We start from the raw sequence: 15962 nt of genomic DNA, 5'->3' as shown, positions 1-15962 counted from the left end.
AACGACTGTACCGAGGAGTGATTAGAGGACCTGATTGACAGCTGCGTTAGGATGGTTGTATGCGAAGCAGGCGAAATGCGATTCAGGTCGTTCGGATACTTTTGAGCACGACTGTACATCTGGCGCTGAAATATTAATCTGTCTTCCTTTCCCTTATTTTCCAGTCCGTTTTTGTTGACCCTCTGTACTGGACCCCCGACAGAGGCCTTACTTGCCATCACGTCAGTACGGCCCTCGCACCGAGGCGAGCGCCGTAAGCGGCCCTGCACCTCCGCGCGTGCGCGCAGCTGCCGGTGCGGCGTCGCGGCGTGAGGCGAGCGGCGCTGCGTCCGGAGAGCGTCAGTCGTCATGGCGGCAGCGGCGTCGGCGGCGGCGGCGGTTCTCTGGACGGCTGTGGCGGCGGCGCTGCTGGTGGCGGCGGCGGAGGCGGCGGTGCGGGTGGGCCCGCGCGGCGCCCACCGGTGGCCGCTGCCGCGCCGCGGCGGCCTGCTGCGGCCCGACAGCCACGTGCACTACAACGTGGGCGTGCTCATGGCGTCGCGCCTCGACTCGCCCTTCGACCTGGAGCGCTGCGGGCCCGCCGTCGATCTCGCGCTCCAGGAGATCAACGACAAGTACCTCGCGCCGCACGGCATACAGCTCGACAAGGTGCAGGCCAGGTGAGGGGCCCGCTGCTCTGCTGACGCAGTCTAGCTGTGCCACACAGTGCCAGTCCTCAGCAGCAACTTCCCGAATGCACAACTCCAGTATTTGGATTCGTACTTATAAGTTTGTTTTGCCCAGCAATGCATATCACGAGCTTCGCGCCATGTCCGAGGCGGTATTTAAGTTTCAATGAAAAACGAAATATTTACGTAGTGTTTGTTTATTATTATTATCCTCAATCAGAAACAAGGTTTTGCTGCTCGTAAATATAGCTGCCACCTCATCATATCTCATAAATGGTAATATAATTCGATGCTGTCAAACCAAATCACTACCTGGTGCTATTTCCACTGTTCTTGTAACTATTTATTAAGTAATTTATTTTTTTCCTGAATGATGCTACCACATGTGCTACATTCCACTAACAACTACAACTACAATTACAAAACGATATCCAATTGATGCATTTGTTCACGATTTGTGTATACAATTTTGTTTGAAAATACGATAGTAATCGAAAAATTGACAGTTCTGGTAGTACATGAAATATGTTCACAGTTGCGAATACTAGCAACCGTGAGCTGTATGAGGGAGTGACGAAATTTGTGCCACACACGGACTTGAACCCGGGACCGAGCGCGGTGGTGGAGTGGTCACAACACTGGACTCACATCCTGGAGGACGATGGCTCAAACTCGCGTCCAGCCATCCTGATTTAGGGTTTCCGTGATTGCTCTACATCGCTTCAGACAAATGGCGGGATGATTCATTCGAAAGGGCATGACCGACTTCCTGCCCCACCCTTCCCTTACCCGACGGGGCCGACGACCTGGCTGTTTGGTCCCCTCCCGCAAATCAGCCAATCAACAACTGAACCCGGATTTCCCACTTCATGCGAGGTGTCACATCAACTGCTTTGGCTATCCGTGTACGATTCACAGCCACGCCCGTACTTTCATATGTCAGCGTTCCTGCGTGATAACCTGCGCTCGTACGCATTCCCATACAGGGGAGGACATTTTAACTGAAACTCGTTCACTGGTACTGGCGAATAAATACGATATGCATGCATGCATATCCGAAGGAACATGGACTCCTTCTTCTTATCATTACAGGCACTGTAATATCATATTTATCCGGCGACACAGACCAAAAAAATGGTTCAAATGGCTCTGAGCACTATGGGACTTAACATCTGGGGTCATCAGTCCCCTAGAACTTAGAACTACTTAAACCTAACTAACCTAAGGACATCACACACATCCATGCCCGAGGCAGGATTCGAACCTGCGACCGTAGCAGTCGCGCGGTTCCGTACTGACCGCCTAGAACCGCTAGACCACCGCGGCCGGCGACACAGATCAGCTGCTCTCAAATATAATCTCCCCCCCTGTACGGGAGTTACATAATCTGTGTACAAGTTGTTGGGCAGGAACGACGACATCTAGAAGTTTGGATCTGCTTGCGACTCGTGGGCGGAAAGCCAAAGCGGTTAAGGCGAACACTCGAGTAAAGAGCCAAATCTGGGTTCGAGTCCCGGCGCAGCACAAATTTTCATTGTCCTCATTCTCTTATACAAATATTGCTTGTCATGTTCGTAACATCAAATTCAATTCATATTCTTCATAACGGCTGCAATCACCGCAGTGCAGTGTTCTTTTAACAACACAGGAACTGCACTAACGTAGTTCTGTTACTGCTTAATCTAAAAAAAAAAAAAACACGAAGTATGCAGAAAAATAGAAGACATCTCAGTACTACATAATAAAAGGGACGGAAAAATACAAATTAGCAATGGGCGAGTTCCCATCGCAACACCCACGTAATTTGTACTGCGAGTATTCATCAAGTTTACACCCCAATGCTAGATGGCTACAATGTACGAGGGCGTCCTGAAAAATAATGCCTCTGATTTTTTTTCTGGTGTTTCCAATATCGTTAAAGGTTTTACATGTCACGCATACTACTCGGTCGACTTTCCCGCTTCGGTGATTCAATTTGCAGCCCTCTGTCGCCGAAGGGCTACGAATTGCAACGTGTAACGTGGCAATGTGTAACGTAACAATGTCAGTGCGTGAAAGACACTCAGAAAACAGGTAGCACGATTTCGAAGATTTCATCCACACATGGAGTAGCGTCCCCTTCACCATGACAATATCATACCACGTCTACAATGAGCCGGCACCATTGATTCACTGTCATCGATCGTTCTCCATACTATCCCAACTTGTCCCCGTCCGATTTTCATCCGTTTCCAGAACTTGAAGAACACCTTCGATGACTTCAGTTTGGTAGCGATGAAGTGGTGCAAGCACAGGTGTGGTTCTGCCTCCATCAGCAAAATCAAATATTGGCCTCAGCAAAAAATTGGTCCGACCGGGAAAAACCTATTAGTCGCCAGGGTGAGTATTGTGAGAAATAAATATGTAAACATGAAGAGTAAAGACGTAGAGTGTTAATAAAATTTGTTTTACTTAAAAGGCTTTGAGAGTCTTCACATAAAAAATCCTGTTGCATTACTTTCGAGCACGTCCTCGTATTACTGTTTCCATTTCTATCCGTTCTTGCATTTGGTGCCCAGACTGTGAAGCTATATACCTCATGTTCAAGTGAAGGGGCTTTAGTTGGAATTCACTACGGAGCACTGTTCTGCACAGTAAATTTACAACTGAATTTTGCACAGAAAATAAGTGTTTGACTTATGACAGATATGATAACAGCTTTTTTTTCTGTCCTTTCTCTCTCTGTCTCTCTCTCTTTGCTTTGGTGACATTAAAGTGAATGCCGACGATTTGGACACTTGACCGTAAAGCAGTGAGTTTCTCAAGCATAGTGTCGTCACCGACCCGTTCAGTTTCACTACCGAGCACTCGAACTTCACTCGCATTCATTGTGGGGTCCTAGTCTCTCTTTTGCACACGCGGCGCCCTCGGAAGCCCACGTCGACGGTTTTCCTTATATTCTACTAGAGTCTCCCAGACATTTTATTTGTAAGATCGTTAATTATACGCCCGTTTCTGGAGCCTCATATAGCCGTTTACAGATATGATGTCAAGAGAACTTACTGTCCACAGACGTTAAGCGATGAGCAGCGGGCGACAGAGCTGTCTGGAGTCGCCACGACTTGCAGGCTCGCAGGCGCCCACCTGCCTGAGGCTGAGCCGCCCAGTGTGAGTGGGATATGTGGGTCGCCACCTCTCAAAACATGCACTCCTGACGGGAATCGATGTGGTGTAATTTTTATCTTGCCCAGAAAGTTCCAGAAAAAAGAGTATACTGCTCGACCCATATCGTTACTGTCCCATTTACTCTTCCACGTTTCCACCATCCAATGTTTTTTAACTGCTAATGTCAGCTTCTGCACATTTTCAATATTTCCTTCTTTGGCCAGTATGAAACAGCTTTGTGCTGCCTAAGAGACTGTCTAACGTATATCTAACAACTGGCGTAACCCTAGAGAAATGTTCAATGACTGTCCAGGCAGCAGTTTTAATTAAGATCCATTCTGACGTTGTTGTAATGGAGTCAACCAAGCCGTAAGTAAGACGAAGGTGGCGTTGTTTAGTTAATTATGATTTATACAATTTCAAATGATACTTAATGTCCACTTTAAACATAATTCAGTGAACCGAAATAGAATACGGGTACCGTCATCTATGATTCGCAGTTCTATTCCCATGCGTCGAACCGGTTTGACACGGGGTACAGTGGATAAAAAGAGAGAAACAAAGAAATTACAATAAAATGTAAACATAAATTTAGAACAGAATGAGTTTGATATCAAAATTAACACATTTTATTAGTAGATTACAAATCTGAAATCGAATTTTGCCTTGAAAATTATTAATGCATTTTATTAAATATCTTCAGAGTTATTAATGCATATTATGGGTGTTGTAATGAATTAGTGTTAATTCAAGAATCGTATTTTAAATGTAACTAGTTCTCTGAATTCGACTGGAATTCCGCAGTTGCTTCAAAATACTTTTTAAGGAAAGTGACAAAAAAAGTTCTACAGTGTTCTCGGTATCAGATCTGGTGCGATTATTTCAGGGATGTTATCTCCGACAAAACTATTACTTCACTGAGAGTACGGTTCTTTTAATAAATCTTGGTAATGTTGCGGATAACTTTTAAAAAGCAAACCAAGGGCGAAAACCCGAGGAGAGTCCATAAAGACCGATTTGGAAAGAGTCGGTTGTTTTAAACGAATGATATGTTGTTCAATGGAGTGTCCTTTACGTTACATTAGAATCACTTTTATTTAGTTCATGATGAAGGAAGAACCTTCCATCTGAAGCAGCCTAATAAAAATCCTAAATAGCGGACCATTCAACGGTATCTTCCCATACCGTCTCGAGGGCTGACCGTCCAGACGAACCATGGCTCCTGAAGTGCACTGCAAGCTTGTTTCATGAATGAGTGGAGTGCGCAGAATCCTACTCCCGTTTCATCAGATACATTAGTTACCTAGAATGACCGATAACGTCAACCAATAGTATAGTAATTTACTAGAAAACAGTCCAGACACGAGAGACTGGGGTCTGACGTGACACTGACGGCGGGATCATTTTAAGACGGAGCACCGGCCCGGACTGGAGAAGTGAAGGTGAGGAAATCGGCCACACGTTGCAAAGGACAGATGCGGCTGAAAAGCAGTTTCCGTCGAATTTCATTTCGGAAAGGCGTTCCAGTCTGCCACAGTATCGTGTCCCAACTAAGGTGCCATGATGTGATTCCCTCGAGCAATATTTGAGTAATAGGAACCAATGAAATACAATTGACGGCGTACGTTTGACAGAAGTAACATCTGGTGTGCTCTAAGGACGCAAATTGGGGCGTCTAGAGTTCTCACTGTACGTAAACTATTTATCACATAGGATCAGAAGCACTATACAGGGATTGGACAAAAACATGGGAACACCTACAGAAATGCAGCTTGAACGTAAATGCAGATGCTACCGAAGCCCGCCGGTTGTGCTGTTGTATTTGACCGCGAAAGAATTCTGTAAGACGTCCTCAATACCTTGCAAGCGTCGGTCGTAGTCGTAACAGTGTTCTGTGTAGTTTTGAGTGCATTATGTCGGAGCTAAGTGAATTCTAACATTGGTAAGATCGTCGCTGCTCGTACTCTGGGTGTTACCGTAACCAAGGTAGTTGAAGTGTTTGGTGTTTCAACAGGCATCGTGCTGAAGATATATATACTAAGACGGTATCTGTTCTGTCTGAAAGAACAGATACCATCTTAGTATATAAATAGTTAAGGCTAACCGGAAACTTGGCCATCTTCTTCTTCTGTGCGTATCCACAAACAGTGCCCGAACTCTTATGGGAATCGGCAACGCACCGCGAGTAATGAGTAAAATGGGTGCGGGCACTACGAATGTAGTGCGGGACAATACGTTGAGAATGTGGATTTCGCGGGAGGCGTGCCAGAGATAAATCCCTGCAGTCGCCCTATCCTCTGTGTCCTCGGTGGCTCAGATGGATAGAGCGTCTGCCACGTAAGTAGGAGATCCCGGGTTCGAGTCCCGGTCGGGGCACACATTTTCATCTGTCCCCGTTGACGTATGTCTACGCCTGTAAGCTAAGGGTTTTCATTTCATTGTAATCGTACTGAAGATTTGCACCGCATACAGGGAAAGCGGAAAAACGTCATCCGTGAATCCTCAACGAAAACGAAAGTATGTGTTGAGTTATCATGACGGGCAGTAATTGGAGAGGACTGTGACGAATGAATGTCGCACTCGCGAACAATGCCAGTGCCAAAACAAAGTAAAGAGCTCCGTAAGCAGGGATCAGCAGGACCTCAGAACCCTCATCAGTGGTGCACATGCCAGTACGAGGAAAACGTCGTGGTAATAAAACATGAACTACGGAGCATCTGTTAGGATGAATCTTCACTCTCTTTCCAACTTCTGGCCAAGTTTGAGTCGCGAAGCGATGCAGCCCGCGGTTTGGTTCAAATGGTTCAAATGGCTCTGAGCACTATGGGACTCAACTGCTGAGGTCATTAGTCCCCTGGAACTTAGAACTAGTTAAACCTAACTAACCTAAGGACATCACAAACATCCATGCCCGAGGCAGGATTCGAACCTGCGACCGTAGCGGTCTTGCGGTTCCAGGCTGCAGCGCACGGCCACTTCGGCAGGGCCGCGGTTTGGTTGTGAGTTGTGCAGCCATATCGTGGTATTCCGCGGGACCAGTGCAAGGTAGCATAACTGCTGAGAATTACTTTGCTGATCATGTCCGTCTCATTACATAATGTTTGTTTCGTAACGGTGACTCTGTGTACCAAGACGGCAGGGCCCCCGCCCACAAGGTTTGCTTCGTCCAGGACTGGTTTTGTGATCACAAAGATAAATTTCCGCACATTCCTTGGCCACCACAGCCACTTAATCTCCATGTTATTGAGTCTTTGTGAGCTACTTAGGAGGAAAGGGTGCGCGATCGCTGTCCACCTCCATCATTGTAATCAGGACTTGCCACAATTTCCAGGAAGAACGATATTTCCTTGTAAACCATGCACGACCAGTGTTTGTCCACTCCGAAGCGACTGAAAGCTGCATGGAATGCCAATGGGTTTCCCACATCGTATTAGGCAAGATAATGTGTTGTTCGTGGTGTTCCCATATTTTTGTCCACCCTTTCTTAGATTGTTCGCTCAAGATGTTGTTACCAATAAGAAAATATCGTCAGTGGACGATCGGAAGGAAATGCAGAACGCCTTGGACAAAATTTTCAAATGCTGCTTCTCTCTTCGGATGTGGATAAATGCACGAACACGTCATATCATATGAGGATTGAGAGTTAACATAAAGGAGCTGGACGTATACATAAATTCACTCTTAGGGAAGGAGCGTGGAAGATTTACTTATCAAGTGCAGTAATGAACTGCAGCTCTCTTCGAATGTGGATAAATGCATGCGCGCGTCATATCATTTGAGAATTTAGAGTTAACATGAAGGAGCTGGACGTGTACATAAAAATCACTCTTAAGGAAAGAGCGTGGAAGATTTATTTGTTAAATTTGTAGCAGTATTCCGCGAAAATCCGGTGCATCTGTGAAGGTGATCATACAGTGCGCTAGTGCGAACAGTTGTAAAGTACTGTTCCAGTGTTTAAAGTCCTTATCAAGCAGACATGAGAATAAGCGTTGGAGTCATTGAGACGCAAGCTGCGAGGAAGCTGATAGGTCGGTACAGCACATACGAAAGTGTGACAGAAATACTCGGGGACCATAATAGGGAATCCTTGCAAGAAAGACGACGTAGTTCTCGGGGAACCTTAATGAGTAAATGTAGAGCACAGGTATTCGAAGAGGACCGTGCGACCATTACGCTGCTTCCATCACAGTGAACAGTGGCGTCTAAAGCCATGTACAATACACATGGTTCAAATGGCTCTGAGCCCTAGGGGACATCTGACGTCATCAGTCCCCTAGAACTTAGAACTACTTAAACATAACTAACCTAAGGACATCACACACATCCATGGCCGAGGCAGGATTCGAACCTGCGACCGTAGCGGTCGCGCGGTTCCAGACTGAAGCGCCTAAAACCGCTCAGCCACACCGGCCGGCACAATACAGATGGAACTATAAACGTATAAAGGTGCAGTGTATTACCGAAGCTGTTATTTGCACTCAGGTGATTCAACCGAAAATGTTTCTGACGTTGATGACGGTCACACGACTCAAATTAACAGACTCTGAGCGCGGAATGGCAGTTGCAGCTGGACGCACGGAACATTCTATTTCGGCAATCGTTAGGGAATTCAGTATTCGGAGGTTCACAGTGTCTACAGTGTGCTGAGAATATCAAATTTCACGCACTGTCTCTCACCACGGAGAACGCCGTGGTTGATGTCTTTAAACGACGGAGAGTAGCGACGTTTGCGTAGTCAGTGCTGTCAGACAAGCAACACTGCGTGAAATAACCGCAGAAGTTGTTGTGGGGCGTACGACGAACGTATCCGTTAGGAGAGTGCGGCGAAATCTGGCGCTAAGGGGCTGTGGCAGCTGACGACCGACGCGAGTGCCTTTGCTGTCAGCACGACATGGGCTGCAGCGCCTCTCCTGGGCTCGCGACCAAATAGATTGGAACCTACACGACTGTGAAACCGTGGCCTGCTCATACGAGTTCCGATTTCAATCGGTGAGAGCTGGTGGTAGAGCTCGAGTGTGGCGCAGACGCGCGGAGCCATGGACCCAAGTGGTCAGCAAGGCACAGTACAAGCCGGTGGTGTCTGCATAGCGGCGTGAGCTGTGTTTACGTGGAATGGTCTGAGTCCTCTGGTCCGAGTCGACCAGTCATTGACGGGAAACGGTTATTTTCGGCTACTTGTTGACGACTTGCAACCATTTGTGGTATTCTCCCGAAAAAAGGAATTTTTATGGGTGACTAGGTGTCATGCCACAGCGCCACAGTTGTTCGCGGTTTTTTGAAGAACGTACTGAACAATTTGAGCGAATGCTTTGACCACCCAGAGCACCCGTCATGAATCCAATTGCACATTTATGGGACAAAAAATGGTTCAAATGGCTCTGAGCACTATGGGACTTAACTTCTGTGGTCATCAGTCCCCTAGAACTTAGAACTACTTAAACCTAACTAACCTAAGGACATCACACACATCCATGCCCGAGGCAGGATTCGAACCTGCGACCGTAGCAGCCCCGCGGTTCCGGACTGCGCGCCTAGAACCACTAGACCACCGCGGCCGGCTATTTATGGGACATAATCGAGAGTTAAGTTCGTAGACAAAATCCTGAACCAGCAACTCTTTCGCTATTATGAACATCTATAGAAGCAGAATGGCTCAATATTTCTGCAGAGGTGTTCCAAGGACCTGTTGAGTCAATGCCACGTCGAATTGCGGCACTACGCCAGGGAAAAGAAGGTCCGACACACTATTAGTTTAGATTAGATTAGATTAGATTAGATTTACTTTCATTCCAATTGATCCGTAGTGAGGAGGTCCTCCAGGATGTGGAACAAGTCAGAAAAACAACAATACACGACAATATTTACAACTACAACAAGTAAGCTAATGTACCATTCCACAGGTCCCAAGTGGAATGATCGTCATTTTTAATGAACACAAAGAGTCATTTTACAAATACTAATGCACTGAATTTAAAATAAAAAAGTTTTTTATTTATTTATAGGGTAATAAACATGTAATACAACTACTGTAATGCTTATTAACAATGAACACATTACTGCACTGAAATGGTGCAGAAGTTAGATTATACTTACACACACACACACACACACACACACACACAAATTTTCAATGAACACATTACTGCACTGAAATTGTGCAGAAGTTATGTTGTACTCATATACAAATCAAAATTAGGAGGCATCTCATGACTTTTGCTACCTGAGTGTATATCTCGCACACAGATCATGAGCATTAGCTAACAGAGATTAGAACAATTGCGGAGCCATCTAGACAGTCGTTTTTCCCTGGATCATTATGCAAATATAACAGATCAGCATCGACAATATTAGTACGAAGTACTCTCCGACCTGCGTTTTACAGCGGCTTGCTGACAATATATGTAGCTGTACTTCCTTTTCAAAGAAACCATCGTGTCTTTTGGCTTACGTGATTCATGGAAACTATGGAAGACCTAAACCTGGAAAGCTGGACGGAGATTTGAAAGAACGCCCTCTGGAATACGAGCCCATCGTCCTGCCACTGCACTATGTCGCTAAGGAAAATGGGCCTCATCGCAATTCCTTACTTAACCTAATTTCAGACATAACGCGCGAAAGCACCGCGACCACTTTTTATACTTTATGAATAAAACCATCCAGATGGCTTAATATATTTCTTCATTTATAATGTCGTTTCGGCTAGTGCCATCATCAAATCAGTAATTAAGATTAAACAAACATAAGAATTAAAGGTGTATATCATACAATCTCATGCTGTAAAAGATGAAAAATTTAAGATCACATACCACAACTCCGAACTTGCGAAACAACGTTCAGTATATCAACAAAACCCCTCACTAAGTGGGATGTCAACTGTCAGCTCGGCTTAAAAATATAATAGGCGTACAGTAACGAAAGACAAACCCGGAGTAGGTGACAATTTATGTTTCTTGGGAATGCTCGTTTCGACTCTTGCCAGAAGTCATCTTCAGATCCAAAGCTAATAACTGCAAATTGCATTTCGTCGACACGGCGAAGTTTTAGTCAAAAGTGACCCACACAGCGTTCCTCTTGTTTATTAACGTAACTCGATTTTTCCAGGAACGGCTATGACGCTGCTCTCAGGAGGAGTGCGGACCAAGATCCCATCCGGGCATCCAGATTTACGTCTACTGTCGTTTCCCTAAATAACTGCAGACGAACCCTTAAATGTTTTCTTTGAAAAGGATACGGCAAATCTCCTTATACAGTGTGCTCAGAAACAGCTGAAATACTTGTATGGGTGCTGAAGGTGAGACTGCGCTGAGAAATTTAGGAAAAATAATCCAAACGTTCCACCGTTTGCGAGATATTTAACACTGAAGTTAGCCAATCAGGTTGTCGCGCATGCAAATTCAAGCACTTGCACGCTCTAAAATGAGGTAACACAGACATCTGTGAGTCAGTGAGTTTTCACTTGTTGAAATGCTCTTTACGAGTTAAAAGGAATCTTTGCCGGAAGTGATAAATTTAAGCTGGATGTGAATTAGCTACGTGTGTTCGGAAACAAACGAAGAACAAGTTTGGGGAACTGTCTCGGGCAGGCTGCTTGGATTTGCGCACGGAACGCCCGCATTGGCAAGCTTCAGTGATAAATAGCTCAGAATCGCCTCAACATACCGAATTTTTTCATAACATTTACTTCTCAGCACAACTTTCCCTGCAACACTCTTACAAGATTTTCAGACTGTTTCTGTCCGTCATGAATACCTCCGTCCGAGCTGAACTTACGCTCCGTCTCAAATTCCTCATCGTTGACGTGATATTAGGCCCTAATATTCTTCTTTCCGAGTGCTCCAACACATACGCGCATGAACACCTATTGCTTGTTCGACATAATCTAGCACAGGCGGCGCATCGACAAAATCCGGAGATGTCCTGATGAAGACAAAGCAGTAAAGTGTAATAAGAAAAAGCGATCTTGAATGTTTCGTGATTATGTCACTGTCAATAGCTACTTGGTGATACAGGTAATATACAAAAAAGTAAAATAGATAGCAATGGCCACGTATATAAAAATTGAACTATACACTACCATAAATATTTTTCACGATCAGAGCAAATTTGCCATTCAGAGTACCGGTACAGTGGTTTAGGCCTCTTTACTTTGAAGAGCATGGATGGTACAGGTGATAACAGGAAGACAAATGTAGTGAAAAGTCTTATGTGCGCACTGACTGAGACAAGCAGAGGATCTGTCATAACTATAAAAAGTTCTGAGAGTATCAATCTGAAGTAAGATAACATTAGGTAACATGTTAGTGCAAGATAGTTGTTTGTAGACGAAGGTTTTAATGCATGTATGGAGGTAACCTTTATTCAGCAATGTATGTCAAACGGCTGATGACCAATAAAAGATGCATATTAAAGTTTAAAAGTAGCACTGCCGATATATGAGCAAGTAACTATTTGAAGTCAGGAAATGACTAAAAATGCGACGTGCGTCATTATCATACTATGCATGAAATCCTCACTGATATGAGGAAATACCTACTGTGCACATACCTTGTACGAACATGCCAAGAGAGACGAATAAACGAAAATGTTCTGGTGTTTACAAGTTAGCTTATACCATCAAAAATCAGTTGATACCATACAAAACAGGAAGTACAAGAGAGAAGACAGAAATATTTCCAATTCATTTACATGGAAATGAATCGAAAATATGTTGAAATGCTTTAAGGATAACTATAGATTTCAGGTATCATTGTTCATTCAATGCATTACCCTTAGCATTATATAAATAACTGCAAACTGAAACCTGTCCATAACTATTAATGGGAAAACCTATTTCCTAGACTAGTGAGATCGTGCTTATCTTAGAATGGTTGCCATGTGAAAGAATCCACGTGAAAGAGGATTTATCAATTGCATTGCTTGTTTGTGTGAAAGAGTCCAGTAGTTCCATGTGCTCTTTCCATCGTCACTCAACATCCTCTATTTTGTCCTGCAGTGTGAAGGATACCGGCTGCTGTACTATCCCTGCTGACGATACAATCTCTTAGGACAAGTCCTGAAGTGTGTCCTAATAACATCATCTCAGTTGTTTCAGTTTTTTTTAAATCAATAAAACCATTCCGTAACTATTAACTAAAATCTTTTACAGCCTTATCTCCAAATGCAGATGGTGATAATGGATTTCACATCCTTATGATAACTTTCATATTGGCAAATCATCTGCTGTTCTAAAAAGTCTTTCATTCTGATGAACCCTGCATTCATATACAACGGACAATGATTGATATTCGTAAACGAATAGTCACGAGGGAAAAAACTACAGCACCTCAGATATCATTGCGATCCTGAAAGCTATGCTCACAAAGTAAAAACTAAAATTGTTGCTGGACATGGACCAGTCTCCGTTCTTAAGAGAAAATTGAAGCATTCTATGTCGCTACTTTTTCGTACCGATAGGTGCAATGGTACTCTGTTAGCCTCACAATTAATATTTAAGTACAGACTCGTTTGGGAGTCACTTGTCCCTATAGGGTCTATCATTAGACACACAGTCAGCTCCGTATCTGACCTACGCAACTCATGTTGATGGACGGTGGTATTCCGACATTCCCGCGCCACTAGTGATACATCCACCGCCACAAGATTCAAATGCTCACAGACAGCTTGGTTTCCAAAATATGACCACGCTTTGCACGAAAAATTAGGACGAGCCCAGAGGGGGGGTTCGTTGGTCACTGGGAACTCCGGTGCTAGGAGAGTAATGGCACCCTCCGTGCACATCGAGAAGGATGACAACTGTGCACTGGTTACATCTGTTGTAAAGTCGCGTTCCATACGAAAAGCAGGGTCTGCCGACTGCTCTTGAGCACTTTGTGTGCAAACAGCTGCAGAGTGTAGCTTAAAATCATCTCGAATGATGCTTGGCTCCGGAATTCAGAGGCCATCCCCAGTCCCTATAGACTATGGACGGCCAAGAATGCAGCACACAAGCAGTGCTCTTGCATGCTTGCATAGCTATCTTGCTCGCTCATCCCCCACCACCATGTCACGCTGTCTGAGCATGGGGACGGCGAAGAGGGGAAACTGCGAATGTGCCGCATTTAGATGGCACACGACTTGGTTCGTAATTCATATGTCTCAACAACATAGATCACAAAGAAAACAAATTTTCAGTGTTATTTAATAATTTTTGGCCAGCCGGAGACATAATATAATTGTTACCTGGTACAGATTGTCGGCATATGGACAGACGCAGGCAATTGCACAGATTTTCGCCTTCAGGTTGCCACATAATTATGACTTATTTAGTTCCATGATGAAGAAAAGCCTTTCACACATATTCATTGATCGATATAATTCATCATATTAACAACCCAAGGAAACAATGTAGACTTATCTTTCAAACAGAAATTACACTCACATCAATCAGTTCAGTCTGTTCATGGACAGGGACGCTTCCAACTGAAATCGCAAACGACCTCGCAAACAGCCCGAAAACTCATGTAAGACGCAATATCCTCAAAACGTTTAGAAAACTATTTCAAGGCCGCATACAGTTATTCAAAACTCGAATTTTCTTTAATGCCAGCGAACTTAGGAAATGAATGGCGTTTTTGTTGGAATTTATCCCACACAGAATGCAATTTACTTTTTAAATGTATCCCCATCAAACCAGAAATAAGTAGTTTCTCACTTTTCAGTGCCTTCTGTGGGCATTGTGCAGTCAAATACACCGAAAAGGCTAGGTGTCCAATCCGTTCCAATTGTTCTAATTTTCGTTCCTGCTTTCCTGTTGCTTCATAAAATCAACAGGAGCGGGTTTTAAATGGAAAAATCGTTCGAGGTGGGTACAATGGGTACAATTAAACTTTCGCTGCTCGAAAGAACCAGTTTCCAGATCATCAGTTAATTCGAACTTCCGACACATCTTCTGCAACCCAGGTACAGAAAGAGGACCTCTCTGTGTTTCCTTAATAGTTCAAAACTTGTAAAGCTTGGTACACTATTACTACTGTTTTGATAAAACAGCTTTACCCGTTCATGGTGTTCCGACACACTTTGGCTGACTGTGGTTGTAATGCAAACTGATGCTTCTGTTTAAACCCTACGCCGCCGTACCAGTACCAATGTCTAACGGCAAGTGACGACACTAACGCTACCAACAGCACAAGTCGTGCAGGCACAGCCTGGACGTAATACGTACAAGACTGCGTCGAAAACTTTCCGACTGACACTGCAATAATGAGTGCGACTTCAAGAAATTTGCTGTTCGTATCATCAATCTCAGCACGTGCTCTGTGCCTGCAAATTTAGCGCAAGGTACTACTTGGTGTTCAGAACAATGAATCCCACTTTATTTATTTATTGTTCCGTGGGACCAAATTAAGGAGAAGTCTCCATGGTCATGGAACGAGTCAATACATGGAATTATAACACGATAGTAGAAACAGATAAAATGGAATATAAAAAAACATATTCAGGGGATAAGTTTTAAGTTTAAATCAAGAAAATCAACAATGTAACACTGGAATTTGCTTAATTTTTTAGCTCTTCCAGGAGCTCCTCGACAGAATAGAAAGAGTGAGCCATGGAGAAACTCTTCAGTTCAGACTTAAAAGAGTTTGGGCTACTGCTAAGATTTTTGAGTTCTTGTGGTAGCTTATTGAAAATTGATGCAGCAGAATACTGCACTGCTTTCTGCACAAGAGTCAAGGAAGTGCATTCCACATGCTGATTTGATTTCTGCACCTGTCGATCGATGTAATTTTCTGCTCTTTCGTTATTTACTGCTGAGTGGAGAGCATGGCTGACTGTCATTCGGGAGACCAGGGTTCTATTCACGGTACTGCAAAGGATTTTTCCTTGGTGAGACGATTGGTACGGGGTTCATTCAGTCTTATGATGCCAACTGAGGCGCTACTCGAGCGATTAGTAGCGATTCCAAGGTCAAGAAAACCGACAATGACCGAGAGAGCGATGTGCTGACCACATGCTCCTCCATACCGCATCTGATGACGCCACTGACAGAGGATGTCATGGCGGTCGGTCGGACCGATTGGACCGTTTAGGGCCAGAACGCGCTACTTTATGTTTACCGTTTCAGCTAAGTCCTTAAATGCTTTCTTCATAGTGTTGTAACGTCGTTCCACAAAA

At 44.3% G+C, this 15962-nt stretch overlaps 1 protein-coding gene and 1 non-coding gene across 2 annotated transcripts in view; both read left to right on the top strand.

Annotated features, from left to right (window-relative positions):
• Window positions 1-531: 531 nt before the first annotated feature.
• The window catches only part of LOC126482223 (atrial natriuretic peptide receptor 1), a 1286869-nt gene continuing 1271438 nt past the window's right edge, over window positions 532-15962 (top strand). Inside the window, exon 1 of the mRNA XM_050106202.1 lies at window positions 532-659. Within this exon, the coding sequence (XP_049962159.1) occupies window positions 532-659 (128 nt within the window). The remainder of the gene's footprint in view (window positions 660-15962) is intronic.
• Window positions 6115-6188, top strand: Trnat-cgu (transfer RNA threonine (anticodon CGU)). The gene has a single exon. It is a non-coding gene; the product is annotated as a tRNA-Thr (tRNA).

Source organism: Schistocerca serialis, chromosome 5, assembly GCF_023864345.2.
Source record: "Schistocerca serialis cubense isolate TAMUIC-IGC-003099 chromosome 5, iqSchSeri2.2, whole genome shotgun sequence".
In the NCBI taxonomy this organism is placed as follows: Eukaryota; Metazoa; Arthropoda; class Insecta; order Orthoptera; family Acrididae; genus Schistocerca; species Schistocerca serialis.
The sequence above is the reverse complement of the archived record's forward strand: the minus strand, read 5'-3'. Positions and strand labels throughout refer to the sequence as shown.